Raw genomic sequence first — 26,342 nt, 5'->3', positions numbered from 1 at the left:
TCAGAAATCCCTTTACATGAGTGTTGAATAAATGCTGAATTTTGGTTTTTAGCACTTTGAGTTGGGGCACTTCTCTCTGCAGACATTAATCCCAACCTGTGAAACAGGTGGGTACCCAACAAACGAAAAAACATCCTGCCTTAGTGCAGTGTTGAGGTTACACTGTTACAAGTCATGAAATGCTGACATTAAACTTCCCCGAAGGATACCTTATTGGTACTGAATTGCACATTACCCCAGTATTTTTATCCTATTCAGGATATGTTTGTAACCTAATCAAGCATTCTCCGTTTCAGAGCATCAATCACCAAAACATCTTTAATCAAATGGGGATTCCCCAAATAGTTATTAGACCACCAGTTGTCTGAATGGTCTGTACAGCTGTGATTTCATAGTTATTATATATAGCGGAAACATTTATTAACTTGGCATGTAGTGAGTAAATGAGAAGATTGAGAGTTATTAATTGGTTCGAGTTTAGGACCCACTACAATATAAGATTTCAGATCTACCAAAATAACTTACTTGTTGTCTTTTTTACAAATTTGACTCTTGAATTTCTCGTTTTTGAGAACTTTAACTGCTCAGCTAAGTTTGTATAATTTTGGAGGGTTTTTGTCTTTTTAGTTCACTGAGTATAAATGTGTGTACAAATGCATGATTCTCCTTCTTATATGGACACACACCTCTGAACATGAACTTGATATGTTCATATGTAACTACAGTCAGGGAAAGAATGTACTGGTCATAGCTGATGCATTTTTCATGTGTATGTGGTGTTATAAGTAGAACTGGATCAATAACTGCTTTTCAATTTGGTAGCCAAAGCAAGAGTTAAAAAAAAAAAACGAACACCATTGTGCTCAGTGCGAAGCTGAGGTAGCCTGGGTTTTTTATCAAATTCAGAAGTCTTTATTTTAAAAAAGTAAACTCAAAGAGAATTCTTTTGCATCTGCCACATTTGGTGCTTAGACCACAGTTGCCTGCCTCAGCAGTCTTGAAGCAGTATTAATCACTGCCAGAAAAAGATGTCTAACCAAAGGGCTAGGGGATTTGTCCTGTGGGAGGGTATTCTCATCTTTTATGTTGAAATTATTTCACTTTGCATAAACCACATAACCATTTGTTGAGCTGCAGAGGTGTTCAGACTGTTAGGTAGATTCTTTCCTGGTAGGTGGTGTGTCAAGAGTTGGTTAGTCCCTATTCTAACCCTTATTTATACATGGTGGAGTTTTCCCTGCTCAGGTGCAACTCCAGTGGAGGCAGGAGGAGATCTGAGCCTTCAGGTTTTCAAGGGGGAGAATGACACTGAAACCAAATCCTCATCCTATCAGGAAGAAGCCTGGGCTATCCCTACCTTGTTTCCCTTAAAATGTCCCAAATATTATTTAGCCATGGATGCAAATTTGTAATAATTTGTATTAATGATGCTACTCTTTCACTGCAAGGCCATTTGAGCAAGTTCCAAAAGAATAACCCCTGAATGTAAACAGCTCAGAGCTAGATGGCAGAAACTCTTCTGTGCTTTATTTAACACAGTTCCTTCTAGCCTTTCAGAATAACACGTGGATTTATAGTGAGTTCTATGGAGACAAACAAAGACTAATTTACTGTTCTAAATATTTACATCTATATAGCTTTGTTCTTAAATAAAAAGTTTTGCATTTTTACTGCATTGGAAACTGATTCAGTGGACTGATTCTTAATTATTTTTTCCTGCTTCAAGCAATATATAGACTCAGATGGTCACAGTGTATTTTTTTAAAAGAAGTAAAATAATGTGTTAAATGATGGGATCTTTACTATATACAAGAAGGTATTTTTTTTAATCTTTGAAATATATGATACAGAAATCTGATTGGAGGGAGTTGGAATACCTGTCACTGGACTGGCTAGCAGAGAGATTTGATTCTGCAAAGCTTTTGAGCATGGTGGCACAGGCAGGTTGAAACAATCCTTGGCAGAAAAAAGCTCCTCTCTTTCTTGCTCCCTCTCCCTTTTTCTCTCTGCCTCCCTCCCTCCCTCCCTCCCTCCTTCCTGTCTATGCATATCAAAGGCACAGTTGGTGGCAGTGTTTGGGTAATGCATCCAGTGTATAAAGTAACTAATTAGTAATAGAAGCTCCATGATTTTCTCCAGATCTGGAAATCTCACTGTTGTTTTGCTACTTACACATAATTGCTCTAGCTGTTAATAGCCGCTGATACTTACTGTACATTAACTGGGCAATAATTTTCATGATTTCTGTTAACTCCTGAAAATTAGAGCCAAATGATATTTATTATTGTAACTACAGTCTTTTGAATAACTTCTTATCTCTTCCTAAAGAAGTGTATGGTTTTCCAGCCACAACTGGATGTGTTTCAATACTTAAAGATATACTTGAAAGAACCAAATAGTTTCATGTGAAACACAGTAGTTTGCAAACACAGAATAAATTATTGTACATTGTGCTGAAAAGCTGTTCACTGTGTAGCTGAAATGTGTGCCCTGATATTCGTTTCACTCTATAGCTTACATTTCATTTGCCTCATTTAAAAATGTAAAAATATTGCATTCATTCAGTACCAACAACTTGTTTGTCTAGTGTCTTTCACGCAAATTCTGGGCTCAAAAACTCTATACAGAGTTTAAAAATACACAGTGGGAGAAATAATAGGAGAGGAAGAGAGAAATTCAAAAGCGTGTCAAGAGCACTAGAGTGTTTTTAAATGCTGCATTCAGTATTGCCAACCCCAAGTCTTCAAAATAAAGCATTAGACCCCCCAAAAACAAAGACATTTTTTAAAAATAGCAAATCTTGGGGTTTTGTCATTTGCTTGCTAGCATTTTAGTGTTTAGGGTTTGCACTTCCAAACATTTTTATGAAACTACAAGCAACTTTCCCTTTTTTTTTTTTTTTTTTAATTAAAAAGCTGAGCAAAAAGTTTGATCAGAAACACTAAATACTCTGAGCTTTATACCATCACATGAAGTTTGCTAGCATTTAGGCCTGTTTTTCTTACTTGGAAATACCCGTTACTAGTAAATGCACTAAAGTCAATAGAAACTTTCCACTAAAAAGCTGTAGTCAGAAGAAGAGCGAGCATTTTATGGAGATTCTTGATCATCTAGGTTTCTACTGGGGCAATCCTAGGTCAGTAACAAGGTGATCAGCCAGGTCTACTCTTTTTATTGTACTGCTAAATTGAATAGGATTTTATTTACCAAGACCTTGAGCCCAAAAGATTTCTAAAACCAAATTCTCTGCAGTAGTTAAGTGAAGATGTCTACTATTTACCCTTGCAAGGCTGGGCAAACGTATTACCTTTTTGATTTGCATAGATACACGAAACAAATAAAAACCAGAATGCTTCCAGTTCACCAACAGCCAAAGATCTCCCCATAGCAAAGGTGTTGCATTCATGTATGTCCTTTTGCTGTGCTGCCTTGCCCAAGAACACAAAGGCACGTGTTCACCTCCCAGTGTGTGTGCTCAGCTCGTATCAGTGACGACAGAAGCCATGCAGGGTGGAGTGAGAGAATGAAACACAAAGACCATCCAGGTCACAAAGAAAAAGAATGTGCTCAGAGTCGCTTTGAAAGCTGAATTGCCAGCTAGAATTGTATGAGGACATAGGGTCTTTCAAACCACTTCTTCTGCCCTTCAAGTATGTTTGAGTAGAGATGTCAGAGTAGGAGTAGTTGTGCTTTGTTGTGGTAAAATCTAGTATTCCAAGATAAACCTAACTTCCCTGTGAAGAAACCAATCATTATGAATTTGAAATTTGTTGCCTCTTTTTCCTATGGAAGTGTTTTTCCTCAAAATGCAGTAATGGAATTTCAGAAAGAACATATCTAGATGAGGCATTGTTTTTGTCTGGCAGTAGTTGATCTCTGTTTTCCTCTCAGCTGCTGATCTTTCTCTGGTTTAAGCCAGCTGCTGGACTGGTTATTATTTTAACCTGACCTCATTTGCAGTTGCCAGAGTTACATAATGACTTATATGAACGTATTTTAAATATTCTGTGCAAGTTTAAATAAACGTAGGAGATTTTTAAAAAAACAACACTGTATGATCAAATCTCGTCTGGAGCTATTACAGGTACTCTGTGTCATGGAGTCTATTGCATAAACTGACCAAACTCTATTTTGATCCTTGTCAGTCTTCTCCTGCAGATGAATATTATTCCTTTCAGGAGGACACTACACAATGTCTTGGCTCTGATTCTTTGCTCCTCTATTTTTCCCCTGAAATGCATCTATGGTCTCTTCTTACACATCTATTTTTGTGTCTATGTGTGCTCTAGGGCAAACATTTCTTCACCATCCCTGACATGTATCCTTTATAAATTATGGGAAGCAACTCACTTCCTTTCTGCAAAATGAAGCCAGCCGTGCATTTTTAGTCATTTAAAGTCTATTATCCATTTCCCGCATCCTCCATACCAGTTTCAACTTGTACTAATTTTTCTTGACCGTGGGTGACTAGAGTTATATGCAATATTCTAAGTGAGGTTTCACCAGTGCCTTGTGTGACAGTATTAATATTTCTGTTTCTACAGGGGAAGTATATAAATCAGAGGATGATATAAATCTCTAAGGGCAGAACTTCTTACAGTGTGCTATTAAATTTCATTTCCATTATTCTAGCCCACAGCATCACCCAGTCCTTCCTCTTAACAACATTAGCAAGTTCTCCATCTGTACTCAAATCTTGCTTGAGGATTTGTGGCAGATAGCTATCCATATAATCTCCTTTTACTATTAATTTTCAAAGTGGTTTTTGACTCCATTCCCTGCATTTTCTTTTGTTCATACTATTCCCTTAAGTCCTTTAGTCTTTTAGCCCTTAAGTTTTTCACATTCCTGTCATGGCAGTTAAGAGATAGTACCCATGGCATCTTCCGAGGTAAACACAGAAACAGGCCAAATATTATGCTGCTGATACAGTTCAAACTGATAATTAGGAAAAGATAATGTAGGAGGAGAAGTATGACAGAGCAAAGCTTTGGGATAAGTCTTTCCATCTAAGACATCCATAATTGCTGCTAATGCCTCTGTTTGGCAGCTAATGGATGCCTCATCCAGTTCAGGCAATGCACTGGATATATACCATCAGGAGATCTGGAAGATTGTTTCTACCTTCCTGTTGATTAGTCTCTCATTTCTTTGTCCAGTGACAGAGGTATTTCAGAAAATTCATACCAGCATGTGTCAATTAAGGCAGCCAATTCAGGATTCTATTTATGACAGAAACTTTTATCTGGTTCTTTACATAAAAGGAAACAATTCCACTGTAGTGTAATTGTCTAAATGGTTCAGTGTTAATAGAGGAGAAGAAAACTCCGTCTAGTCCCAACTCTCACCTAGGCAGCCTCCTTGCACCCTAAACCACAATAAATGGTTGTATAAGCCTGTATAAATCCAGGAGTGAACAGAGTTCGCTAGTCCCCAGTTCTACCTTGACCTCTCTTACCTTGAGTAAGAGAGATACTTCAGTGACAGTAGTATATGGAGGCAGTCCTACTCAGTACTGTTTGTGTTCAATACCGTAATCATTGGTTTAATGAGCGTATTGAGACAGTCAATGGCTTTTTTGTTTGTTCACTTTATTACCAGGGTCTTTTCACCTTATTCACTTGATGTTTGATGACTACGTATTGTACCTGCTAGAATCACTCCATTGTCAGGAGAGAGCTAATGAGCTAATGAGGGCAATGAAAGGAGAAGGAAGCACAGGTGAGTTTGTTCTTTTATTGATCTTTTGTTGGTTTGCTCCACTGGATTCACTATTTTCTATGCTAGAGCATTTCTTTATCCTCATATAACCCAGTGATGCTTATCTAGGGGCAAAGCATTTTTCAGTTCCATCATGATTTGAAGTCATTTGTGAGGGGGTATCCCTGGTTAATACATTCTGAAAGAGGCCTGCCTGGTTCATGATGCGACTCTGGGTGTCTGAACCCCATTCCTAAGCACACACTTGGTGTTTCAGTAAGAAATTTTTGTACTGAGCCTTTTATCTCTGTCTGCTTAAGCCACCACTATATTTCAGTGAACCCAGACTTGATTCTTGCTCTCACCCTGGTTTAACACTAAATAAATTCACTGATATTAATGTATTTTACCAGTCCAAATAAGAGGGAGAGATGAGAGAAGTGAGAAAAGGCAAAAAACAAAGCTATTGTTTCTGGTGCGGTTATGTTCTAAGTGCCTGTACAGAGGCAGATTCCGAGTCCTGCTTTGCTCACTCTGCACTGACTCATGAGAACAGAAGTGAACACAGATTGTCTTTAGTGTCTCTGCTCAGGGCAGCCCTCTGTAATAAGGGATCCTCAGCGATCTACCTTCATTTGCATCTCCCATTAAGTTAAACCCCTCTGTCACCTTTGGAACATTCCACCCTTCATTTTAGCTGTGGCTAAATTTGTCACCCTGTAGATTTATGGGAAAAACATTTCAATGATTAGATTGATTTCAATGATTAGATTGAAAGACCTGGATTTAATTTATTGCCCTACCATAGCCTCTTGTTTTTGTGACAAACAAGTTGCTTATCGCTGTGTACTTTTCACATAGCTTTAGCAGCTAGAACTATCCAGAGTGTTGCCCTCTTCAGTCAAAGAAGAGAGAAGGTCATAGCCAAAAGTCACTGGAATCCCCTGGAGATTCCTGGTTCTTTCCAATATCTCTAGAAGGAATAGGAGTGTCTGACTCAAACTGGACTCCTAATTTTAGGTATCTAATAGTATATTACAGGAATATAAACCTGAAGCTGTCTGTGCATGAGTTTCCTATCTATAAAACAGGAAAAATAGCACTTTCCTGTAAGAGGTCTTATGAAGGTACACTGAAGGTTATAATGCTGAATTTTACAGAGGTACTCTTCCAAAGATTTGTGATTCCTGCTATGCTTTTCTTGAAATACAGCCTACAGAACTTAACTACTTGCATTAATTTTTGTAGTTCCTCAGTGTTTCTTGACTCTATCTTTAACTATGTTTCATGATTTTTCTCTCATCCTGCAGCAGAACTACGAGAAGAAATTATTCTGAGTGAACCAGCTCCTCCAACTCCCTCCCCAGTGCCGTTCTCCCCAGCTAAATCTGCCACCTCAGTGGAAGTGCCCTCTGCCCCCTCGCCTGTCAGCAATCAGTCCCCAGAGTACGGTGTCATAGCAGCTACAACAGGTAGGTAGGCGTATGGCAGTTGGATCTGCTTGAAAATGGCTTTTGCTGTTGGTGACCTGAAATTGAGCCTGATGTACCAGCTTTCAAGAGATGAGAAGCCTTCCCAGACAGAAATCTGTTTAAAGTATCAGTTATGCCTTCTCACTGTATCCAAACATGATGTGTAATCTAACAGGAAACAGATCTGATGTTTGGAGTCCAAAGGCCTAACAGGAGATCCCAGACCTCAGCATATCAGAATCTGTTCGGTAGCTGAGGCCTTCAGAAGAGCACACCTTTCACTTTATTTCTAAATGGTTTCAAAAATCAGTCCACTTATTAAAATTTTTAGCAATGCCCCAAAATAATTATTTATGAATATAGCACTTCTGAGCATCTTCTATGACTTTAAGGGCAGTCAGTCTCTCTGAAAAATTTTATCTACTTCAAGGAAACGTGCAAGATATTTTAAGGTTTAGTGAGGTTTTCAAAATACTGAACCATTAGTGGTTCAAGAATTCCTAGTCGGTAAAATGGGAATTTGATATCTTTCAACATATTTGAGACACAAATATGTTTAAATAGCTGCACAGGTTTCTCCTGGGCATGTTTTACACATCGTTGATAACTTTCAGCTTTCAATGTTAGAGACTGGGAATTAAATGTCTGAAGCCTATTTTCAGTTGCATACTTTATCATGGCAACTCATGAGGTATTTGTCTTCTGGTTGGCCCACAGATTAAAAAATCTGTGCTTAAAGGTCTTCAACTTGTGGGCAGGATTGTCAGAAAACAATAAGCACAAAACTGTCTTCTTGTGTGTTCTGTATAATGGGCAACCATCCTCTGTACCCTAATGTAAAACTCACTCATTACCTTCTCTATGTGGGCAGGACAGTCTGTCTGTATGATCAAAAGAGAGCGTTTTCTTAACTCATGGGAAAAAAAGACAGAAATGTGAATGACTTTCAGAAGGCATTCCAGGCAGTGAAATTCCAGCTTTGCTGCTGCTTAGTGAAATGGGTATATAATCAGAATGTGGAAACTATCACTTTTGTGACGTACTAGAAAAGTTACAAAACCTTCTTGAAAGAATGTCAGAAAGTGATGATTTACCACACTGGAGAATTTGGCAGTGGCTAAAGGACTAATAAATCTTTCTGACAAATGGTTTTCATGTTTTCAAAGGCTCCACAGGGAAGCACAGTGCCTGGTTGTGGTGGAAAGAGATTTAAGAACATTTGTACCTACATTGAAACACAAGGTTTTCTCACTGTTGGAGACTATACCGTATTTAAGAGGGAAATAGGATGGTATTACCCCCAGAACAGTGAGACAAGAGACACATGATTCATAGACATGGCAGGTGATCACATGGCTTTGGATCAGGCAGTGCTGGAGATGGTGTATATGTTTGAGTCTGGAAACGTTGATTTAGTGGGTAACTTGCTCTTTAGACGTTGTGGCCCAATGGGATCACTGTGACATTATAACCAGAACTTAGGATGAGAACTGTACCCAGAAGTAACAGACTGAGAAGTAGGGAACTGTGTGCTCTCCAGGGGCATTGACAGGAATGGAGATTTGAGGGACTTGTGTTCAGGCTGCAGAGACTGTAACTCTATGTGACTGTCATAACTATTAACCCAAAGCTTATTCCATATTTATATAGTAACTTATCTGTCAGCTGTCTGGACTTTCACCTTCAGCTTACTTGCCTTAGGTACTTGACTTAGGCGCAGATCTGGGCAGGCCTGGGAACTGCACGGATCTTACCTATTCTCTCCTGAATCCCACCAGTAATGCAAGGGAATGGACTCACATTACAAATACAATTCCTTTTTGTTTTCATGTTGTTTATTATTTTATTATAGGCTGGTTTATTCTCTCACTCTAATTTTTTATGTCCTGGTAAGGCCAAGGCCAACTATTTTGAAGTCTGAAGCCAGAAACAGGATCATTTGGGAACCATGGTTGAAAGACACACAGCACAGGCAGTAGAATTTGATGTAGTTGTTCCCATAGCAGAACTTCTTAGGCAAGAAAGCTATTTTGCATTATTTTAGCTCTCTGTTTTTTCCCGCTTTTCATTTTTAGGTTGTTCTAACAACTTTTGTTTGGTTGAATTGGATTTTATTCTTATGGTCTGGTGCAGTCTCACTTTTGCAAGTGTGAAAATAATTTTTGCCTAGCACAAGCCAAATTTGTCAATAGTCAATAGGCAATCTGTAATACCTCCATTTCTCATGTTCGTCATGTAGATGATCACCTTTTTAGTTTGCTGACCATTACACCATGGAGTGCAGGATTCATTCACGTGAAGTAATACAAAATAACCATGTTTCAGCTATAGGAAATTGCTATACTTTAAAATAGGACTGCTGAAGATGTATTGCATATAATCAAACTATTCCATATACAGATTTTTGGCATTAATATATAGAATATTTTGGAACAGGAACCTCTGTTCTGGAGACATGTATATAACATACACTTTACTGATTTTCTTGTGTGTCTTTTATGAGGTCAATGTAAAACTCTGCAGATGCTTTGCGAATCTTGAGAACTAGTTCCATTGGTTACTACTAGCTCTCAGTCTCCAATTTAAAGCATCATTAACTCTTTCTTGCTTGTGGCATTAGCAATAAAAGTTAACTATTAAACTTGCATTTTAACCTTTTTGCCTTCAGTCAGTGGTCAGCACAAAACCAGCAAATTAAACTGTTGCAATTATATCATACCAAGCAAAAGAAAGGTAAATCCTATATATAGCATTCTGTGGCAGAACATCTGGCATGGCTCAGCTAACTATTTATTTAAAACTTTTTGTTCAGTTACTAGACATTTAAAGGATAATTAGTCTCCATCCTTTCTAAATCACAAAGGCCAGATTAATGATTGTTCAAACTGCAACAATATTGTAATAAAAGTGATAGCTATATGGCTGACTATGCTATTCTCTCTTAAAGCCCCTCTTAAAGCTGTGATTACTCATTTGCCAATTCCATGGTTTTTAGACAACCTGAAATGAACTCTGAATTGTAAGTAATTCCTGATATGTTAGTAAACTGTGCAGTTTACTATTTAGTTTCAAGAAATGTATGTGTGAAATAATTCTTCAGGTCAGCAATGGTCATTTAAGATCACCGTTCTTCCAAGTCTAGGCTAGGTATTAAAGTTCTGGGAATCTGGCATAGGAAATACTTGCACAGAGCTACCACCTCTCAAATTTACGTGTGTGAGTACAACAAATTTCTGGGTTTTTTCCTAAAGCTTCAGCTCCTGGACTCATGTAAATACATGAGAACATTAGCTCTTGTTCAACAAGCAGAGTGTAGAAGTCATAGGTTCCAGTTTTAAAAGGCAATTCTCTCTTCCCAATGGAAGGGTTTGTGTTTTTTCTAAAGCTGATAGTTAAGATTATCTTTTTGTTGTGTGTGGGCAGAATGAGGGGGTCTGACTCCAGATTTCTGATTGCTTGAGGTTGACAGTACTGGTTACTGTCAGTCATAATACACATGTCTGTAAGTGTCTTGTGTGTACCTGGGTGGTCATTTAGTCCAGCAGAAAGCAAATATAAAAGGCAGCATCATGAAGCAACTTTTATTTCTTTCTGCACTGGTGTACATGATAGTGCCAGTGACAACAGGGCTGCTGATGGACTGATAGCAGTTCCATATATCTTTGGCTCTACTACAGGTCAGATGGCCTCTTGGTTAGTGTCCTTAAAATCAAATTTTTCATTAAAAGAGAAAAGAAAAAGGAGTGATAATATATGAACTTCCCTGTTTTAATCAAATCCGGCATGTTCAGAACACAAAGCAAAGCAAAATGTTGCTCAATCACTATTGTTTTTGCTTATTTCAGAAAGCAGTTCAATTGGGTTCAGTCATATCTAAAAGAAACTTCAACTCCTGGAGTTCAATTCTGCATCCAGCTGAGGAAGTTAATCATATAGGGCTGGGACATAGGCAGGTATTACAAAGCTAACTATGAAAAACTTTCAGACTTACCTAATTCCTTCTTTTCACCCACCACCATGTTGGCAGTATCCTGGCTGACCCGATATATATCTGTTGTCTTCTTCTATCCTTCCTCTGTCTTTGTGACTAGGTCAATGAAAGCAATAGCATCCCTTTCAAAAAGGCAAAGAGAAGTGAGGCAGCTGTAGATTCCCAAGAACATCCTGAAAAAAATATTTGAACAGCTTTCTGTCACTCTGTAAATCCGGAGTAAAACCCAACATACATTTACTTCTAAACCATAACCTCCAGAAGAAAGTGGCTATTTCCTAGAGCAGCTGTGTGAAGTACTATCCTGTAGTACTGAGGACAATTCTTGGCTAGATAAATTAAACAAAGATATTCACAGCTCTTCCAGTGCAAGACCTATTCTCTGTATTTGTTTCTGTGTTGTCTGGACAGACACAAAGCATGTTACACTCTAAAAATTTATTTTAAAATTGAACTGAAGTAGCTGCCAGTTAGATTTGAATGCCAGGAGTGGCCAAGTCCTCTCATCCAAGGAGTCTGACTTCCCACAGGGAGCACATGAAACAACTTGCTGTACTGGACCGACTCATTTTCCTCAGACTGAGATAAGATCCCTAGTATTATTAAAAAAAAAAAAAAAAGGAAACTGTCACAGTGGCTGAGGCCAGTCAAATTAACCATATTTAGTAAAATGCAAAAGATCTTTTGGCTCTGTTGTTACCACTTCTTGTTAGAGCTAGGAAGGTCATGAGATTTTTTGGCTCAATGGCCAAATTTTTTCTTGGAAAAAATAAAATCAGGTCAAAGTAAAACTTTTGTTTTATAGTGAGTTTAAAAAGTGAAAAAAACCAGTAATGTTACCTTAAAATTTGTATTTGGCTATTTCACCATCTTTGTTGTCCTTCTTTTCTTTCTTTTCTCTTTGTTTTTGCCTTTTGAATTTAGGCCTGTTTTGAAAAAAGTTTCAAATTTTCTTTTGGAAAATAACACTAGAAAAATATGTTGAACTTTTGAAATGGAAAAGTTTCACCAAAATATTCTGCAGACAAGTTGCTGATATTTTCAAAACAGTTTTTCTCTTGTTGTCAAATGAAGATATTTGGTGACTACATAAGTAGTTTAGGCCTCTTCCACATAAACTGGTTTTTCTAGTGAAGGTAGGCTTCCTTAAACACTCTTCCTCAACTCAAGGAACCATGACTGCTCATAGCCACAGTAGCACTGATGTTCTAGCTCAAATGTGTATGCCTCCTCTTTGGTCTCAGGGATCTCAGTGGTCCTCTTCAATGTGAGGACATAAAAGACTGAAAATTCAAGAGTCTGTGACAGAAAATGCAGGCATGTGAAAATAGGCCTAGAACAAATATCCTTGATCATAACACATCCAAAGATGTCTCTACTGTAAGAGCACCAAATCACACCCTGCTGGAATATTTCAAGCTGGACTTGTGAAGTCCAGAATGCCTTCGTTTACACCCAGAATTAAGCATCTTCCATTTCAAAAAATTATTTGTCTGATTTTGCCAAATAAAATCACACACACCTGAAGAAAATTATGCACATATGAGATAGGCTTTTCATTCCCCAAAGCCATGGAGTGGACACAGACCTGGTAATACAATCACTTCCCCCACTGAATTAGACGCTTTCATACTACAGGAAGTCCTAGAATTCACACTGAAAAAACCAAGTCACCTCCTGCAATTCCTTTTAGTTACTGAAAAAGAGTCAAGAGTGCCCAGAGACCCCCAAACTAGTGTTCACATTGGGTTAAATTCAGTGTTCTGGTCCTCATTTGCAGGGTAATCTCAGCCAGTATGGTCATGACCTCCAGCAAGAGCTATGTTATACTGGAACAATGGATCTGTCAGCCTCCTGAGTGAAAGGGGTGTGTGCAAAGGACAAAGGTTTCTCAGCAGCTGGCTCATGAATCTGGAGTTCCTGCCTGGAAGGGATCAGGATGATTAAAAAACTCAGCACCTTCCAAGCAAAATGGAAAACCCACTTCTTAGCTTTGCTCTTCCCACAAATGTTCTACATGAAAAAATAAATTAAGTCCAGTCCCTGCCACCTCGAAAGAAGAAAGAAACATTATTTGCAGGAAGAAAACAGCTAGGCTATTTCTGTCAATAAATTTGTTACAATTTGGAGATCTACCACTGTCTTGCCCCCACAAAAGCTGGTACCTAGCTGGGTGAAACAAACAGCAAAAGGATTCAAGACATTTATTTGCATAACACCCATCTTTTTCGAATCCTTCATTGTTCTAATTATACTTACTGCCTCACTCCAGGCCTGATCAACTTCAGAGCTAAAGAAGCCAGCAGCCTGCTTCATGTGAGGGAGACCTCAGGGTTTGGTGCATCATGCCTGAGAAATATTAGTACTGGTGTTCCTCCATTTCTAAGTCCTATCCCAGTTTTTCTGAAAAATGATAGCCTCGAAGTACAATACCACACTGAAAGTTCACAGTCTGAGCTATTCCACATATGTCTCTTACCTCTGGATCTTTGCACACTCCAGCTGATCTATTTGTATTTTTATTTATGCCTCCAGCATAATAGTCTTGTTCACTTTGGTTGGTTCTGTTTCCATTATCTGTATCTGTTATGCTGCTTTCCTGTAAGCATCTCAAAGCATAAGACCTCTATGAATGACAACCCATGTTAGCTGTCTTCCTTTAATGCTGTTTGTCTGCAGGAGCTATGCAATCTTACACGTGGTCACTCACCTATACTGTGACAACAGCTGCTGGGTCCCCTGCTGAAAATTCCCAACAGCTGCCCTGCATGAGAAGTCCGCATGTACCATCATCATCTGTCACACACCGGATACCTGTTTATCCCCACAGAGAAGAACACGGGTAAGTCACTTCCCAGGGTCTTGGAGGGGTTTTGTGATTTTAGTATTAACTTATGCTTAGGGGTTTTTTGGAAACAAAGTGAAATCTGTTTCTTGATGTAGTAAGTCTGTATTGCAAAGATGCTGGTATCATTATTCTTTGGCTGTTGTTATTGTTGTATGATTATATTCTGTCTCAATTTTATAATCTCATTTAATCCATGACTAGAAAGAAACAATCACAAAATAATTGATGGAGAAGGGCCAGGCACATAGCAAAATTAGTTAATACTCAGATGCTGACCTGATGCAAGAGGTTCAAGAAACTTTACCAAGTTCCTCAGTCTCACTGCATGCTCATTAACCTTGCACAAGTGCTTTCCCAGTGTGGAAGACTGAACCCCGCATCTCCTTCTCTCTTGGATGTGGTTAGGTTTGGATTTCTGTTTGCATGTCACTGCTAAACCCTTACTGGAACAACCTGGATATGGAGGTATGGAACATCTCTCCTATCCAGCAGTATGATTGCTTGGTGGAGCTAGAAATAGGGCAGCAGGGAGGTTCAGGAGCTAACAGGATGCAAGAATTAGAACAGCCCACAGTAAGGCAGTGCATATGTAACATATATACCTGTATATATGTGAGAATTCCTTGTTCCTAAAGGAATCTCTTGCCTCTGGGTGGTGATTTGAGGAAACTTTTTAATCTAGGTGAATCAATTATTCTGAAAAGCAACAAAGAATTCTATAATCTGACTTCTATTGCAATTTGATTTTACATGTGACACATGGATATAAAAATTTTGGTGATGCTTCTAAACATTTCAGTGACATCTGCCTTCTTGTCTGAAAATGACTTTGTAAACTGATAGGGATAGGGCCTCTGTTAATCTGCATTTACATGGCTTCTGTCACAAAGACTTCCTGATCTCATTTGCCCTCTATATAGTACTATTAAAAATTGTTTGCTTCATAACAATTTGTACTTATTTGGATCTACAGAAAAATCAAGTTTTTATATGATTTGAGTCTAATGTGACAGGCTATAGAGCCATATTCCTGAAGAAATGTTTGTGGGGAAATCCGGTGACCTCATCCATGATGTTTTGAAGCACAAGAGTAATTATATAATTCTTATGGAAGTTACAGTCACAGATTAAAGACAGAGCTTGTTTAAAAGCATTAAAGAAATATATCTTCAGAGAGGAAAAGAAAAAATAAGACATCTTATATGCAAGATTCAAACAGATGGCTGCCCTGGAAAGAAAGAAAGAGAGATCAAAGTCTGCACTAAGATTTCCATGTTTCTGGAGAAGCAAGAAATGGAGTGAGCAGCTGCTGTAGCCATTGAGACTGCGCCTCACTCCCATACAGAGGGCCCAGCAGAGAGCATTAACAGTATGGAGGCCATGAGCCATTCTGCTGCTGCATTTCCCACCAAACACAGACTCTTAGCCACCCAGCATACCTGAAAGTTTCCTAACAGTAGTTCTGCTGGACCTCCTACCAGTCTTGCACACTAAACATGAGCCTCTGTGAAATATAAAGGCTCCAAACTGTCTTGAGATAGAGAATACCTACAAGATCAGAGTGGTCTATACCATTATATTCCACAATGTAAAGACATTTAAGAACTGAAGCCTTGGAGCAATGTAAAGCCCTAGTAGTTCCCAAAAGAGAACTGGATATAGACTGTTATAGAGTGAAATATAGACTGTTGGATTCATTTGTACATACCCTTTATTTGCTTCTGACTAGTTATAGAAAATAAAGTGTAAGTTCAATGATAAAAACTGCTCCCTGTAATATAAAAATTAAGGCCAAATGCATGTTACCAGAAATGAGGAAAGGGCTACATGATCCGTTCCCCATTATTAAAACAAGACTTATAGCAAGCAATACTAGTGTAGATTTGTGAAATTTGAGAATAACACAAGGTCCATAATCTACTCTAGCTCACTCCAGTAAATCTTCTAAATCCACAATGGTAGTCTCCACACATGTGGGGTCTCAGGGCTGTAAATTTCTGGTATTAATAGAAGAAAATAGAAATAATTTGAATTTTCCTTGTTCCAGCTTGTGTCTGTTGCCTCTCACCCTGTCACTGTACACTTCTGAGAAGAGTTTGCCTCTAGCTGGTCTATACCGTCCTGTTAGATATTTGTAGATCATCCCTTTGTCTCTCTTTTTAAGGATGGACAAACCCAGTCCTCTTCCTGTAAATCATGCTTCAGCCCCCTATCTGGCTTAATGTCTCTCCACTAGACCCACTCCAGTAGGTCAATGTCCTTTTTACAGCAGAGAGCCAAAAACATTGCACCGTGCTAAAGATGTGGTCTCCCAAGTGCCAAATAGAGAAGAATAATTGGTTCTTTAGGCCTGCTATCCACACTCCTGCTACTACAGCCCAGTATGTAGCTGGTGGTCTTCATTGCAAGTGCGTGCTGGTGACTCATGTTCAACTTTTTGTCCACCAGAACTTTCAGACAGTTTTCAGCAAAGCTGCTTTCTCTCCAAGTGGCCCCTGTACCACTGCAGGAGTTATGATGTTGCAGATGCAGGACTTTGCATTATTCTCTGTATTATCAACCGACAATTCTTTCTGAATCATAGCTGCCAGACTCCAGAGTAACTGCCAGTTCCCAGCTGGACTTCCCCAAAGACATGCCGTCTCTGTATTGTCCTCACTACTCAGTGACTATAGATGTGGTTCAGTAGTCACTGTAAGACATGGTACTGGGCAGGAAACATTTTTACTGGATTTTTCAGGTACGTTTTCTGAGAGATGTAGGGTTCCTCGGCCAAGCACTTTCAGATAGGCAGGAAAATACTAGTCTTGAGGAGCATGGTCATCTCCTTCTCACGTCCTCAGTGCTCTCTCTCCTGAGAGACAGAGGAAGCTTCCTGGACCAGAAGTACACAATAGAGATTAGGATAAGAAACTTTATAACTCCATGCTCAAGAGAATTGAAGCCAAAAGTGATGAGTGTTTGAATGGAAGAGACAAGATCAACAGATTCCAGACTAGGGCATAGCATCCTTCGTGACTAGAGAAAGCATGAAGTGCAAACGCTGCCTTACAGGACTTGGCTTTGTTTGTGAGTCTGAACAACAGGAGGGACTAGATAGGCAAGCATCTACTTCAAGCAGGGAAGGCTGCACTGCAAAATGCTGGCATTATGCAGATCTTGCAGATTTTGCTTACAAGTCTATCATGTTGAAGTATTAAAACACAAGATGTCTGCCTACCACAGTGTGAAACAGCTCTACGACATAGCCATTCCTCCCTCCCCTGCTCTCCACAGAGAGACTATCAAAATTGTATCATGTGACCAACAGCTTGTCTGAGGTCGATTATGGAAACCACTCATTTACAGCTATGCACAAGTGAATATAAGAATGAGAGCTCAGTGTTGAACAATGAAGGTGGACATAGGGCCTTATGTCATGAAAATGTTTTCGGAGGGGGTTCTCTGCTCTCATTTTGAAGCTGCTGGTTTGGCTGGTGTAAGACATGACATGTGTCTCTAGAATACCATAATAGAATAGTAGTTTAAACTCTACCCAGTGTAAAAATTACATTGAACCTTCCATAAAAAGTCTGTAGAAATAATTCTTCCCTTTCTCACAATGAATTTGTTACCCTGTTTATTTCTCATTGTTTGTGTTTCATTTCAATAGCATATCTTTTAAAAGTCTTTAAACTTCTGTGCTGAATTAGCATCAAATGTTCACATGGCTACACAAAGATGGGGAGGTTGCAGAAAGTGTCCATGCACCTCCTGCAAGTGAATGACTCAAATAATGGTGGCCAGCAAACACTGACCCTGCAGTTTCTTATAGCTAAGGAAACTGCTCCCTCCTTTATTCCTGGCTGTCCCTAGACAAGGGATTGGGATGAAAGAAGAAAGTAGGCATGTTCTCCAGCCTCAAATCCCACTCTATTCCTTAGTCAGCTGTGCTAAAGCTGTATGTTGTGTGCTTCAGATGCAAATTAATACATCTTTCTCTTCCTCCCAGAAAAGGAACATCTGACCCCAGGGCAAGGAGATAGCTGAACTCCACAGTGTAGTTCTTTAAATCAAATCTTACCATACTTCCTCAGCCTGCATATCAATTTATGAGGAACATGGCAATAAAATAATAATAAAAAGGAAAGACACTTTCTCCTTAGAAAGTGCACAAATGAGTCTGCAGTTTAAAACTAGTCAGAGAAACATGCTGAGTCTCTATTTGTTGTGCTGAACACGTCATTTCTCTAAGAGGCTTCTGCTTTCCAGTTGATCTGGGAAATACCTTTTTAAAAAAGATTATTTAAAATTTCATTCTCCTATGCAAAAAAGTAAAACTATGTCTCTAAATCTATAGAATTGTTAGTGGCAATACAACAATTATGCATGCTAAATACTGTTTTTAAATGGATTTTAGATACAGCGGAAGTTACAACTATGGTAGCTATAGCAACCAGCATCCCCATCCAATGCAGAGTCAGTATCCATCCTTGCCACATGATACTGCTATTTCTGGACCCCTTCACTACTCAGCTTACCACAGAAGCTCTTCACAGGTAAGTTGGATTTATTATTTGACAATGCTTGCTCTAACATTTTAACTAAAGCTGTGCTTGTAATTTTCTTATCAGTATATTAGCTGTCTGACTCAATAAGCTGTCGTCAGTGTAGTCATTGATGCATTGATGGTCTCTAATTTTTTTCTTTTCTAATATTACCCAGATATCTTTTCATTCTGGTGGATATTCTTTTATCAGAAGTAGCTGTAGGTTGTACTAAACTCTAACATCTAGCAGTCTGGATCATAGAAAGTGTTTATGTGTTTAGGAGTAGCTGAAACAAAAATGAATATAATTAGTTGTATGTTTCTTATGTGTTAGGAACAGGAAAAGATTCCTAACAAGAAATAAAAGTGTTTTCATATAGTTGTAAGAAAATGCAGAGACCATAGTGAATTCTTCTGTGGCCTCTGCTTTTGAGAATACATATGTTTAGGAATTTGCCAAAAATGTGAGTTCTGAAGACAGTTTGAATAGCTTCAGAACACCATTGCAAAGAGGTTCTGTTTAATCTGTATGCCATAGTTCCCTACTATAATGTTGAGAAATTATGTCAATAACTATTTCAGATCACTATTGCAGTTCAGAAAGTGAGCCAGTAGAAACCAAGGGAGATTAAGTGGGAAGATGATATTTGGCAACAGTTCAAAAGTAATACAACTGTAGGATGGCTTTAGTATATCATGCAACTGATGCTTCCACAGTGTAGGAAGTTGCTCTCTGCTGTAAGATTTGCAAAAGGTGGGTACAGGAGGAGGTGATGGCATAGGGTTATTCCACCCACATGGCACCTCTTATGGTTTATCTACTGGAAATTTATACAAGTATATTAGGGACCACCATGCTTAACTCCCATCACTGGATTAAAACATTTTCATACCAGATGTGAATTTGATAGTGCTTTGGACTAGAACACTCAAAACCTTCATCTCATTCTGGTCTTTGGCATCAGTCTGCCAGGTGATCTCAGAGTAGCAATTTCTCTTTTTTACCCCTCATTTTCCCAAGGTAAGAATAAAGGTATTGATCTCCTTAAAGGTTTTTGAAATCTACTTGTCTTATACAACTCCAACATGCTCCTTTGGACCAGCTCAGCAATGGCTCCCTAACTTATGAAAAGAAAAACTCTACAACTTCTCACCTATTTGTGTAGCACCTGGTCCATCAGAAAGACGAGGTGTGACAATTTGTTTGGGAGTTGTTGCAGCTTCTGTATCTTTAGTAGAAACAGTGAGTGAACATTTAAGTACAGTGTCCTCTGATAGGTTTGTATATATTGGTTTTTCAATACAGGCCTTACCCTGTTATCTCAAGATTTTTTTTTTTCCAAAATTCATCACTTTCTGACTTTAAATTGAGTCACCAATTTTCTTTAATCTCTCTTGTCCTTTACTACAGAAAACCCACATGAGTGCTGGTTCTGAAATGGTCATGAATCTGTATGTAAAATGGAGAATTAGGCTTTTACTGTTTAGAAATGCTATTGCACAAGGAGTTTCTTTCTACCCTCTGACAACTGTCTTTGTCACACTGACATAAACAGCATAAGTTAAGCAAGGAATAGATTAAACAAAGCAAGATCAATACATTTGTAGTTTGCTCATGTCCCGGTTAACATGTTATATGGAAATAGTAACATACATTAAAATCATGCAAATATTTTTCATACTGTAGGAGGCTGTCTCTACAGGTGCAGATGTCAGATTTCTCTTGCTAGCCCTTGAACTGTCCCGGACACACTGGACAAACAGCTATGCTTTAATGATAGCACTTCAGAGCAAAATTATTTCAACCTGTATTTAGCATGTTCTTTCTTATGCTGCTTGTAAACTGAGATAGAATCTCACAGCAGGACACAGCTAACAAAATCCTATCAATGTGCTCATTCTGTATTGAAAGGAGCTACAAACTGAAAACCTACTTTCAAAAATAATCTTAAATTCTTGAATAATTTTAATATGGAATTTGCTGACATTCCTTTTAGGTATAAGTGAGCTTCTATAATGCCCGCCCTGATAATTCCTTTCGTAGCTACTTTTAACTAACAAAAGTTCATAATATATTGTTGCCTGTAAAACCTAATAAGATGTCAGGGAACTACTCTTTTTCTAGCAGACTTTCTAAGGGAACACGGTGCAAGGAATTGTAGTAGGACTCATGACATTGTAAAATCAAAATATAGGAAGCCAAATTTGCAATGAATATATAAACAGCTGCCACTATACTGAAATCAGAGGAGATGTCATATGTATGGCTGTGGTAATCAGTCAAGAAGAGGAGGCATTGACCGTAACTCTTCAAAAGAACTCTTTGTTGTAATCTACATTCAGTCCAAATATAGAACTCTGGCTCAGCTTTAGCTAATATTCTATCATGCTCTTCAGGATCATGTCTAGAGATTAACTGCTAAGAAAAAAAATCTGTGTGGGGTAAGTTCTCCTCTACAAGCATGTAATCAGATAGAGCCCTTGTCCCAGACAGGGTCTGAGCCAAAACAGGTGACATATAATAAAGGTGGGTTTCAGGCTGCAGCTATAAATTACTTTTTTGGTCTCAAAGAACACCATGTCCACCCTTTTCATGTGGAAGAGAGAAACATACCCCAGGTTTTATCAGGTCTGTTATTTTGAGTCTATTTTTCATCCCAGAGCAATGTACCTAAAGAAGAAAAGAGAGTTGTGCTTGATTTTTTTGTTTGTTTGTTTAGTAGAACTTTAAGATGGATCATTTCACAGATACAATTTACAGACCATCAATTAAAAAAGTGGAATTGGAGCAAAAGAGATGGAGCAAGTAACTTCTATCTAGTTGAAGTGGGGAACTGAACAGCTGGGAAAGGGGAAGGGAATGAGTGACCTTTTAAATTGCATTTGCCAACATGTAACAACATGTTGATCCCAACCTGACAGTACAATGATGGTTGCAATGTATTGAGTTTAGGATGTCTGCTGTGGTTTCGTCATTGGAATCCTTATGGTGGGGCTGTGCTGGGGTATAAGTAATACAACTGTAGACCTTGTACTATGTACAGTTCTTGTCAACTACAGGTGGGGGTCCCAAGCCAAGCCTATCTCACTTAACCAGCGGCCAGTCCATGTTATTGAGAGTCCATGTTAACTTCTGGATAATTTGAACCCCCAGGGTTAGAGGAAATGAGACAGCAGTAGTTGCTAAGGCTGATATCACTGAAGCACGACGTGTCACAGCTCCATGCTCACTCACACCCCATCCTGTAACAGACTGGTGAGAACCCCTGAGATAACAATAATCTCCCATCTCTGAGGGAGTCTTGGACCTTACCTTGGCTCACAGAGGAATGTGGTGTCTTGTGACTTTGGACTAAATAGAAATTTTGATAAGTAGCTCATACTTTCAGAAAGATCAGTGACTCTCAGATGGACAAGAAGGCAAAAAAAAAAGGAGGAGATGGCTTGTAAAAAACCTTATAGGGGAGTAAATGTTCTACTGAAAGTAATATCAGCAGCTACTAACCTAGCATAAGCCTAAAACTGGCTCCTTCTGGCAGCGTAGGCTGACTAATCCCCACTGATGGCTAAGAGTCTTTTTGCTGACAGGCACAGTCTGTTCAAACCTTGGTATTAATCTGAATTATTTTTTTTCTTTCATCAGCATCTGTGAATAGTTCTCAGAACAGTTGCTTCCTTGTAACTCCAGGCCCAATTGCTCATTTCTTGACTTGGCTTACTGGCCAGGAGCCTGGCACACAAAAGAAAAATAAATGATGTACAGATTGATTTGTTACTACCTAATTCTCTAAGCCATAGTGTGTAAGTGCATACAATCCTATGATGCTGCTCTACCATCTTTCAGAAGGGGACTGAGTAATCTGTGTACATAAACACATGTATACTGACTTCATGTTTCATCAGTTGTCTGCCTGTGTAGTTTTAGGTACCAGATGCCAGGGTATAAAATAGACAACTCTGTCTAAAAGTCTCTTAGTGTTCCTGTGAACCTATGTCAAGTTTACCAGAGAGGTATCCCCTTCAAAGGTAACCCCTTCACAGTGTCACCACCTTATCCACCTCCACAATATATGTTTGACTGGCTTTTGATCACAGCTTTTGGCTGCAAGTTTCACCCCAGTTGGACAGGACTTGATCCTCTTTCAGCCTATCCGTAAATATTTCAACTCACATCATTCCACCTCTTCCTTAAACATAAAGTAATACATGCTGCAGCAATTTTTCTTTGTAAATCACAAGGATAACACTTCTAGTAGGAAGAGTAATTAGAGAAATCTGCATTAATATATATTTTTATATTTTAATATATCTGGTAACATATAAAGATGCCCATCATATGAATGTGCATCACTGTTTATGCAGTACGAAAACCAGCAAACATACAATATATGTGTAAGTAACGCATGGCTGTAGTGAATCATATTGCAAGTCCCTTTATCCAGGTCCTATCTCCAACAATGGCCAGAAATGAATGTGTGGAAGAAGTCTTAGAAATAGCATAGGTAGAGAATGGTCATTTCACCAGCATAACCACACTGTGTTTGGCAAGAGCAGAACTAGGGACATCCTGAGTAGAAAGCAGCAGCCGGACTACTGTATTTTGTAGCAAACCACTGTCCGTTCCCCTGTCTTTGAGGTTTTTTTCTTCTTTGAGCTTTGTTATACCTACAGACTTCTTAAGGATAGGTTGTATGAAAAATACTTTCACTTGTTAAATTTAAGCCTGTTATTGTGTGATTTTATTGGGTACCCTATTTTGGGGGTGATGAGGAATAGGGAATACTCATTTCCTATTTATATACTCTCACCATTTGAGACATAGCTCTGCATCATTCGTCCCACCTGCTTCCTGTCACCTCTTTTCCAGACCTAAGAGTCTGTTTAGTTTCTCCTGTGATGGATGCTCTACACACAGAAGTTATGTAAGAACTGTAGGTGCACTGCAAGGTAGGTGTAGTCTGGTGGGCACACGGACGTCCTGTTCTCTCAGTTGTGCTGAACAGGGAACTTGCTGGAGCTGCAACTCCACTCCAGCCTTTCTGTGCGAACCTGATCTCAGAGTAGGTAGGAGGAATTCAGTCAAGAAGCTGCCAGATCAGCCACTTAGATCTGGGAAGCACTCCTAGATCCCATGTTGCATACAGCCTTATTTTACCTTTTCTTCCTTTTCACATCCAAGATGGAGTAGCCACCTCCAAATGGCATATCTCAGGTGGAGGTACTTAACAGAACACCACAGAAGTGGCAAGATAGTGTCTCCCTTTTTGTTCCTCGAGATGCAGTTCCCACCTTAAAGACAACCAATTTTTGCTGCTTTCAAGCTATCTCCTATTGCACTCAAGAACATAGCGAGGGTCAGCTATTCCTGAACCAGCACTCTGTCCTTAAGAGGGACTAATCAACTTCTGGGAGTGGGAGGTGCACATTTGTATAAGCAAGTGCTTGTGCTGATGTTTTGTTGTTGTCAAATTTGATTTATGAAGAGTGTGGTTGACTTCCATGGTCTGGACAGAACAAACCAGCCTGGAAAACACTGCAGTAGTACAATCTGCTGTTAAGCATTAGGTTGGGTCTGCACCTCTCAGAACACAGTATTGGGGCCAGAGTTAAAGGAGCTTTAAGACAGTGTTTGACTGTCCTAAACTGCTCTGAGGACTGAAGTGGTCTCACATAACTTCCCAGAAATTCCCTATGTGTTGCAGCACCACTTAATTTCTCTGTGCAATGTCGCTTGCCACAATTCTACCTAACCACATCTTCACTTCCCTTCATATGCCTCCACAGCAAGATTTCATAGGGGCGGTACTGGAAGAAAGTAGTAATTGGGTTTTGTTACAGTGGAAAAGCCAAAGAACTCCTTTTCCAGACAAAGCTCATATTTAGTGTCCATTCATGCTGTTCTGACCCACCTACATCACAATAAAAGAGAAGGGAAAAAGTTCTTGTCTGCCAGCACATACACAGTATAAGCTTATGACTATATCAGCACACTCACTAAGAATAATATACCCTTCCCAATAACCACTCTGTCATCAAACAGCTAGTAATGACAGAAAGAAAAAAAGCTATCCAGATCCCACCCATGCAACAAGAATCATTGTTCCTAGCTGTATGGCTTCATAACGGACTTGAGATTGTTAGAACGTAATTGAAGTAATTATGTACTGAATGTAACAGGAAACAGATGTTGTAACTTCTTTTTAAATAATCACAAATAGCATTTTCATAAGGCTACAAATGCCACTCCCAAAAGTACCAAAAGCACTTAGAATGAGTCAAAAGTTTCACCCAACCTATTTGACAAATATTCAGTGAGCTTCAATTTGTGGAGAAATGGATCAAATGGATAAAGATGCAGTAAATAATGGTTTTGATTATGTCATTTTTTTGAAATTTTAAGCATATTTTTATGAAGTTAAATTATAGCCAGTTTTTCTGGTAGGAGTTATTTGAAAGTCCTAAAGTAGTGGCTAACATACAACATTAACTTGAAGCATTCTGCAAAAGTGTGAGCTAATGCAGTGTAAAGTCAGAACCACATTCATAAGAAAAATATTTTGCTGTTTGGACAGAGACACCTTTCACCTCCATGCATAATCAGTCAGTGAGTTGAGTATAAGAATAAAGAGATTATTCTCCATCCTCACACTGCAGGAACTCAGTCTTCACTTCATGGGAGGACATATTTAACGTTGTATTTTCTAAAATAATACTACAAGAAATTGAATTAATTTTACATTTTTGAGCAAGCCCTTAACAATAATCTGCTCAAAGTGTTCCAGTCTTAAAGGGCTTCTTGTCTAGGTCTAATGGCAGCAGTAGCAGCAAGTGTGAGTTAACCCAGAAAATGGTAATTTCCTGTCAAGAGCCCTCCAACAAATGTCGCTTTTATATCTGGCAAAGATCACTAGGCCCCAGTGTTTTGAGTTCAGCATGCTTAAGCACTCTTCATTAAACCGGATGTAGAGTGTGAAAGGTGATTCAGGCAGCATGGGCAGGCATCCGCCCAGATGGCTATGCTTTGGACACTCCAACAAGGCTGAATAGATGCTTCATTGGGTGAGTTAATAGTCAGGCAGGGGCCAATGAGTACTTTAAAAATATTGTCTTTCAATAGTCTCTTCACTGTAGGGAAAAAGAAGTCACTGAGTCATTTGCGATTAGCTGACCTACCATTACAAAACTTTCCATCTTGCATTCAGTCATAACAGAATTTATTGTAAAATACTAGATATTTAGAGTCCATGTTATTTTCAAGCAATTATTCTTTTTACATTCATGACACATTCATAAACACAGCTGCATCGGGTGCACTTGATGAAAAGTAAAAGCAGCACACTGTATCCTTCCCCTCATGCACAGCCATTAGCCCTGCCTTCTTAGTAAGACTTAGCATGGCCTCTTGACTGCAGATAGGAGGAGGATTATCTTTCCTTTTCAATGCATCCTGAAGGTCATTCTGGGAGCCAAGGTTTCATCTCCCCAACAGCACAGGTTTTGTGTGTCCAAACTACCTAAAAGATGTTACGTGGCTTCCCCACATAATGCCATGTACAATCAGGAGACCCGCCAGAGTATTCCCAGAGTTTGTTTTGTTTCTCTTTCTCATAGATGAAATTTTTGCAGTCTACAAATTATCAAGTAGCAAATTATCCCAGCTGAAGCCATGGCTTTCTCTTGACATTTGTAAGGGATTTGAAAGCAGGTGATTCTCCTGTTGCAAGTCACAACCTCAGTTTCACAGCCTCAGAGGAAAATTGCACTAAATCAGGATGGCAGAGGTTTCTGTCATGGTTAACAACA

At 38.9% G+C, this 26,342-nt stretch overlaps 1 protein-coding gene across 1 annotated transcript in view; it reads left to right on the top strand.

The window, feature by feature from the left end:
- The window catches only part of RFX4 (regulatory factor X4), a 95,975-nt gene that overhangs the window by 65,513 nt on the left and 4,120 nt on the right, over positions 1 to 26,342 (top strand). Inside the window, exons 14-17 of the mRNA XM_074901152.1 lie at positions 5,602 to 5,721; positions 7,011 to 7,172; positions 13,843 to 14,005; positions 18,411 to 18,549. Coding sequence (XP_074757253.1) covers positions 5,602 to 5,721; positions 7,011 to 7,172; positions 13,843 to 14,005; positions 18,411 to 18,549 — 584 coding nt within the window. The remainder of the gene's footprint in view (positions 1 to 5,601; positions 5,722 to 7,010; positions 7,173 to 13,842; positions 14,006 to 18,410; positions 18,550 to 26,342) is intronic.

This window comes from Athene noctua, chromosome 3 (genome assembly GCF_965140245.1).
Source record: "Athene noctua chromosome 3, bAthNoc1.hap1.1, whole genome shotgun sequence".
Lineage (NCBI taxonomy): Eukaryota > Metazoa > Chordata > Aves > Strigiformes > Strigidae > Athene > Athene noctua.
Note: the sequence above shows the minus strand (reverse complement) of the source record. Positions and strands in the feature narration are given on the sequence as shown.